At 40.2% G+C, this 7,217-nt stretch overlaps 1 protein-coding gene across 1 annotated transcript; it reads left to right on the plus strand.

Annotated features, from left to right (window-relative positions):
- Positions 1 to 801: 801 nt before the first annotated feature.
- Positions 802 to 6,737, plus strand: LOC122662539 (phosphoenolpyruvate carboxykinase (ATP) 1-like). The gene is made up of 12 exons (XM_043858194.1): positions 802 to 1,076; positions 2,704 to 2,882; positions 3,023 to 3,176; positions 3,320 to 3,404; positions 3,731 to 3,831; positions 4,033 to 4,331; positions 4,412 to 4,585; positions 4,743 to 4,808; positions 5,530 to 5,708; positions 5,935 to 6,104; positions 6,212 to 6,380; positions 6,468 to 6,737. Exons 1-12 carry the CDS (start codon positions 817 to 819, stop codon positions 6,609 to 6,611), a joined length of 1,980 nt encoding a protein of 659 aa, XP_043714129.1. The 5' UTR covers positions 802 to 816; the 3' UTR covers positions 6,612 to 6,737.
- Positions 6,738 to 7,217: the final 480 nt, after the last annotated feature.

Below are 7,217 nucleotides of genomic sequence, written 5' to 3' on the forward strand. Positions count from 1 at the left end.
TCTCATGACCGTTGAATTAAAAAATGTCACATATTATGATTTTAAAGGAATATTACTCTAGTAGTCCACTCCTCCCCCACGGTCCGTTATGCCTTCGCTTTTGTTTTTCATTTTTTTCCGCACTATTGGACATAACCGCGAGGTTAGGATTTAACCATGATTAGATTGGATGGGGTTTGGGAGGGAGGGGGGAAGGTTCGACGGAGGCCTTTAAAAAGGCGGCCTTTGTGCTCTGTTTTCGCATTCTTTCTCATCTGTTGTTCGAGCAATTACAACTTTACTGAGGTTGGATGATTGATTCCTTTATTTCTCGTTTGTGTTAAAGAGTTCTATTTCTGTATCTATCTTTTCAATTTTCCATATTCTTACGAGTTTCCGACTTCTGATGAGCTCTTTCCCTCTCCGATCTTCTGTTTTTGTCTTTCTATGCATGATAAACTTTGATGAATCTATTGCATTTTTTGGAGATATATTCTGGTTTCTTCGATTTCAGTACTTGAATTGCGAGTCTCCGCTTGTCTCCGTCTGTTTATCGTAGTTTCGGTGGCTGATTGTCTGGAGAATTTGCAGACGAAACTAGTTGTTGTCAGTCTAAATAGTGGATTGGAACATTTTCAAAATATATATATATATCTTTTGGCTATTATTCTTCTATATTTGTTTGTCTTAAAATCCTGCTTTTACGGTTTCTTATTGATCTCTCTTTATATAAACCGAGAGAAGCTATTTCATTTGTTGTAACAAATTAAATAATAAAAGTGAGATCTTTTTTGGTAGCGGTTGATTAATGTTGGGTTATCAAACTGTAGAGAAGAAATGGCGGGGAACGGAACAGAGGTCTTGGGCAGGAACACGGAATTCAGCTTCCAGCACGCTGGAAGGTTTGCAAGTATCCAAACCCATCCTAAGAAATGTCACGATGACATTGCTCCTCCCGTAAAAGCGAAGACGATCAACGAACTGCATTCGCTCCAGAAGAAAAAATCTGCGCCTACTACGCCCGTCAAGGGAGCTCAAGGTGCTTTTGCCTCCATTTCCGAAGAGGAACGCCAAAAGCTTCAGCTCCAGTCCATCAGGTATTCTTTAACGCCACATCCAGTCACCCATACCACTACAGCTTTTAAGAAAAAAACACACTCTCTCCCGGCGCTTACGCGCCTGCTGCTGCAGAGACAGGTTCACGTTCACGTACGTGAGCGTACGAAAACAGGTTACATTCGTTCAGATGGAATCCACCCCACCAGTTCTCATACTTTCACGTACGTGAACGTGAAGCCAACTCCTTTCTATACGCTCGTCACGCCAATAGCCATTGTATATAATAAAAGGCCGTACTCAATGCAAAAGGCTCCCGTCACTACGGGGTTCAGGGAGGGTCCTGTACGCAGCCTTACCCTTACTTTCGAAGAGAGGCTGTTTCCAGACGCCACTGTATATATTGTACTCTCATAATCCCTCCCGTCGCTGGTCTGTGTGCCATACTCCATAGTGAATTTGTTGATTCCTTTACCATGTGGGTCCACATCCCTCTTGAGTCTTGACTCTTGACGAGGAAGAGATTTTATGACCAAATCACTGGGAAAAACACAACTCTGTTGGGATTTAATCTTATTGGAAGAAAAAAAATTGGGCAAGAGAGTATGTTCGGGCGTGTAACCCCTTACTAGCTCACGGGTCAATGAGAGAGTGTGCGCACAATCATCAACGTAGATGGGATTTTCGATTTTCATAGGCCAGAATAATAACTTAGCACACTCCTGAGTTTTGGTACAAGAGTTAGAGGATCAATTAGAGTTATTTTTATTACAAAATTTATATTAGCAAAAAAAAAAAGTGAGATTACAATCTTGTTGTAGTTGTAACTAAAATGGGTTACTATCAACATTTTCCCAATTTTAAATGAGGGAAAAGGCATGACTGTCTCTTTATTCATGGTGAGTTGAGTTCTTGTGTACGTCTATACACTATAGAACCCAGGTGTCCATTCATTGCCATTTAGCATGCATAGAAAGATACTAATGGAAGTGAAATGGACACCTGGCGTTCTCTGACCATACATGCAATGTATGAGGAGGGTGAATATTCACGTACGTGAGCATATGTGAATGATTCAAAACTGTTGTTCAGATGGAACATTTTCACATAATAGATTCCATTTGAACGGTTGTGAGTTGTTCACGTATGCTCTGAACATTCCCCGCACACCAATGTATTGGTAATCAACCAATTGAATAGAAACATGTTTATATCCTCAATTCAAATCGTCTACAGCCTCGCTGCCCGTAGCGGCCTATGCAGCATAGATTGGGCCACGTGTGTAATAACCGTTTTACCCCCACTCAGGCAAGGCGTTTAGGCAAGGGTAAGACGGTCTTTACGCACACAGCTCAATCTGTGTCGCAGAAACCGCTACAGGCAACGCGCCATAAAAGATCTGGATCCCTGTATCCTAGCTTATGAGACCCGACTATCTAAACAACTAGTAACATTGTAAGGCCTTAAATGGGAATCAAACCCAACCAAAACTGACCAGACCCTACCAGTTGACACTATGAATGGCAATATCTGGTGGGGGGGGGGGCAAATGCATATGAAAAGGCAATCTTCGATAAGTCAACTTTAATTTCTTCCCCACGGATGATTTATCAGATTTTAATCACTTGATTAAATGATTAGATGACCCTTTTCTCCATGTCTTCACAGTGCTTCACTGGCTTCTCTGACGAGGGAATCAGGGCCAAAGGTGGTGAAAGGGGACCCAGAAAAGAAATCTGAAACTCCAAAGGTTGAACACGTCGCACATCATCATGTCACACCTACCTTGGACAACAGTGATAGCGCTTTAAAGTTTACCCACATCCTCTACAACCTTTCTCCCGCCGGTAAAATACCTTCAATTCATTCCTTCTTCTTTCTGTGAACTCGGAGCCTGGTCCTTCTGTTGATTCAGTTAGCTTTCATTGTCCTTCTATCTCTAATTAACTTTCTCTCTCTTTCTCTCTCTCTCTCTCTCTGCTTGCAGAGCTATACGAACAGGCTATAAAGTACGAGCACGGATCCTTCATTACCTCAAGCGGTGCCTTGGCGACGTTATCTGGAGCTAAGACAGGTCGCTCCCCAAAAGATAAACGTGTGGTGAAGGATGACACCACAGCAGATGAACTTTGGTGGGGAAAGTAAGTTGTTCCTCTTCTGCGTTTCTGATCAATTCCCATCTTATCCTTTCCTCCCTCATTTTCTAATTTTCTCGTGATACATCGTTCCATGGAATGGATTAATCGAATTCATTCTTTTGTGGATTTTCAATTTTGCTTTTTAGGGGCTCACCCAACATTGAAATGGACGAGCACACCTACTTGCTTAACAGAGAAAGAGCCGTTGATTACTTGAACTCTTTGGATAAGGTATCATCCACTCTCTCTCCTACTCTGTATTGTTAATCTGCTCACGATAACTTAATTCTGGAAACAAGTGTATTACAAAATATCCCCACTATTCATGATTGTATGAATATTGATCTATAAAATGCCACAAAGACCTGCTTGTTAGTGCTGGAGATTGAAGGGTCCTCTGAATTATGTTAACTCCAGAGTCCAGAATTAGTTAGGCTTCAAACCTCTGATCAATCGTCTGGCAGACTTGATGTGTTGCATTTTGTCTGATATTCTTCTTGTGGAAAAAATCTAATGAAAATGAATTGTTGATAATGGGATGGTTCTGAAATTTTCAGGTGTATGTGAATGATCAATTCTTGAACTGGGACCCAGAGCACCGTATCAAAGTCCGCATCGTCTCAGCCAGAGCTTACCACTCCTTATTCATGCACAACATGTGAGTAAAGCATTAGAACAAGCTAATAAGCAATACTCTCCTCTTTTTACATAATGAGATTAAGCTTCTCCAGATAAGTCTTCTTGATACTCTGTTGTTCATCTCTATCACTTGAGGATATAACCCTCTTTTAGTTCTAGGTAGAATTCAAATTGGCCTATACCGTATAGTGTACAGTACGATAACCGTGTGGGGTGGCAGGTGTATCCGACCTACGCCTGAAGAACTGGAGAATTTCGGTACTCCAGACTTCACCATTTACAATGCAGGCAAATTCCCATGTAACCGTTACACGCACTACATGACATCCTCGACTAGCATAGATCTAAATCTGGCTAGGAGGGAAATGGTCATCCTTGGAACACAGTACGCAGGGGAAATGAAGAAAGGTCTGTTTTGCGTCATGCACTACCTCATGCCTAAGCGTCAAATCCTCTCTTTACACTCTGGCTGCAACATGGGAAAAGATGGAGATGTTGCACTCTTCTTTGGATTATCAGGTACAGTGATCTGTCCTGCCATTGTCTGATTCTGATACGCTCTATTACTGACGAGTCTTTGTTGACAATGCTTGCCTTAGGTACGGGAAAGACAACTCTGTCAACTGACCATAATAGGTATTTAATCGGAGATGATGAGCACTGCTGGAGTGAAAATGGTGTGTCCAATATCGAGGGAGGTTGCTATGCGAAGTGCATTGATCTTTCCAAGGAGAAGGAACCTGATATCTGGAATGCTATCACGTTCGGGACTGGTAATAATTTGGCCTTCTCAACTAAACACATCATCACCCTTATTAGTTCAGTTTGAAAGCATAGAACAACTGTTCCACATGATATTTGTTCCCTACCTCAACTGATCAGATAAGGACTGGTAATGGGTTTTATTAAAAATTCCTTGTGTTGTGGCAGTGCTGGAAAATGTGGTGTTTGATGAGCATACAAGAGAGGTGGACTATTCAGACAAATCTGTTACAGGTAAACTAGTACAACATACATATAATTTTCCAATACTAAGTGTGTCATAGTTGCTGTTTTTCTCTTTTTGGTTAAATATCATAAAGGGCTGTTGCCAATCTTTTGATTAGCTAGGAAATTGTCAAGCCTATGAACCCTCTTTTTTTCTTCCATTTATTAAAATTCAACTTCACTAAGCTTTGTCCCGAGTTCCCAAGTACTTGGGGACATTCCAATACTTTGAGGAAGAGCCATATATTTCAGGTCATGGTAAGGTGCAGCATAAATTAGTTGCAGATTATTTATTTAGTTGTTTTGTTTGCATTCTAATTATTTTGTTAGAAAAAAGAAAGCAAATTTTACCATCCCCAAGGTGATTTCAAATTTGAAAGAAGAATATTTTAGAATATTTTTTCTTTTCTTTTCTTTTCCATTGACAAACAAACAACTAAGAAAGTACAATATCTTTTCTATTCATTTCTTGCCAAAAAAAAAAAAAAGATGGACTTAGTGATAAACATAAAATGTGAAGTCAAATTCTTGTCAAACCCTTTTTCGAGTCATTTTGCTAAGGTTGTACTTTTTAGTAGTTAAAAAAGTATCGTCGGGTAAAACCTATTTGGGGGATGTAAGTATATTAAGTCAATGTTTATAGTGTAGGTGCAAGAATTACCATTTGGAGAACAAGAAGAGTTGCATAAAGATGAATAGAATATTGATTAATGTTGTTTTGTTTTTACAGAGAACACTCGTGCAGCATACCCAATTGAGTTCATCCCCAATGCAAAGATACCATGTGTGGCCCCACAACCAAAGAATGTCATCCTTCTTGCATGTGATGCATTTGGTGTGCTCCCACCAGTGAGCAAGTTGAGCCTGGCCCAGACCATGTACCACTTCATCAGTGGCTACACTGCTCTGGTATTATATGACTCTATAAATTTCAAACTAATGCAATCTCTAAGGGAACTGATAGAAATCGTTATGTTATGTATCCAAGTTCCAAATTTGCTCTAGAATCATAGTGGGTACAGATCTTCTGTGCCATCCACAAGGCACAGCTGCATAATTCCTTTTACACTTCAAAATCCATTTACATATTAGGAGATGAGCAGTTTTGTGACGGGCCTCCTGATGATGAAAACAGGTGGCTGGGACAGAGGATGGCATAAAAGAGCCACAGGCAACATTCTCAGCCTGTTTTGGTGCAGCATTTTTAATGTTGCATCCCACCAAGTATGCGGCCATGCTGGCTGAGAAGATGCAGAAGCATGGAGCCACGGGATGGCTTGTCAACACTGGCTGGTCTAGTGGAAGGTATGTGCTGTTATGATATTATCTACAAAATATTCAACTTCTTTATATACAGATAGTTTGAGTTTGGCTGACTCTTTGCTATTGCTTCTTACTTTTCTTCCTTGCAGCTATGGCTCAGGTAACCGCATCAAGTTGGCACACACTCGGAAGATTATCGATGCCATTCACTCTGGCAGTCTTCTGAAGGCTACTTACAAAAAGACTCAAGTGTTTGGGTTAGAGATCCCCACCGAAATTGAGGGTGTGCCTTCAGAAATTCTGGATCCGATAAACACTGTAAGTTAGCTCTATATATTGTATTTGCCCTGCATTTGGATATGTCTAAGATTCAGTTTCACTGACAAACTGAGTATTGGATTGCAGTGGTCAGACAAGAAGGCATATGAGGAGACTCTATTGAAGCTTGCAGGTCTGTTCAAGAATAACTTTGAGGGGTTTCTGAATTACAAGATTGGCAATGACAACTCACTAACAGAGGAGATCCTTGCAGCTGGTCCTATCTTCTGATCTGGGTGAATGGAAGATGAAATGGAATGAAAACATTGTACTGGTTTTGGTCGAGTGTGAAAATAAAAAAGAGGTTATATAATGGAAGTGTAGTGGATAGGGTTACATATAGATTTGTTTTGATATTATGTTTGTGATATAGAACAGGTTGTACTCGGTTTCTTGGAGAACTAAGAGAATTCAAAGCCGGGTCGGGTCCGAAAACTCGGATTCTTTTCTTTTATCATTATGTTTTCAAAAGTTATCTTTGGTTAGTTTCTTAGCCTAAAAGAGTCCAGTTTAGACTAAATGAGATTCTCAATTTAGTCTACTATCTGTGATGGATGTAAGTTGATTTCTATTCAATAATGAATTACAAAGTGTTTTCTCTTGAAATTTCTCTCCTCTTCTTGTGGATTCGAGACTCAACAGGTTGAAGACGTGATCTTCTTCTTGTTTACATGCTCTCTGCCATGTTAGTTTGTGTCATAAGTTGATAAAGCAGCTTTGATTTATTTTGATAATATACATATAGAAGTCAGGTTCATCAATGGATGGATTCAAAATGGTGACTGAACTTTGCCCTAAGAAATGAGAACTTGCATCCATGACGAGAAAACGCATAGG

Source organism: Telopea speciosissima, chromosome 5 (assembly GCF_018873765.1).
Source record: "Telopea speciosissima isolate NSW1024214 ecotype Mountain lineage chromosome 5, Tspe_v1, whole genome shotgun sequence".
Lineage (NCBI taxonomy): Eukaryota > Viridiplantae > Streptophyta > Magnoliopsida > Proteales > Proteaceae > Telopea > Telopea speciosissima.

Coding starts and splice junctions, on each gene's coding strand:
- LOC122662539 (XM_043858194.1), top strand. CDS start 817: ATGGCGGGGAACGGAACAGAGGTCTTGGGCAGGAACACGGAATTCAGC. Junction 3,177..3,319: donor GATGAACTTTGGTGGGGAAA/GTAAGTTGTTCC, acceptor TTTGCTTTTTAG/GGGCTCACCCAACATTGAAA. Junction 6,105..6,211: donor ACTGGCTGGTCTAGTGGAAG/GTATGTGCTGTT, acceptor TCTTCCTTGCAG/CTATGGCTCAGGTAACCGCA.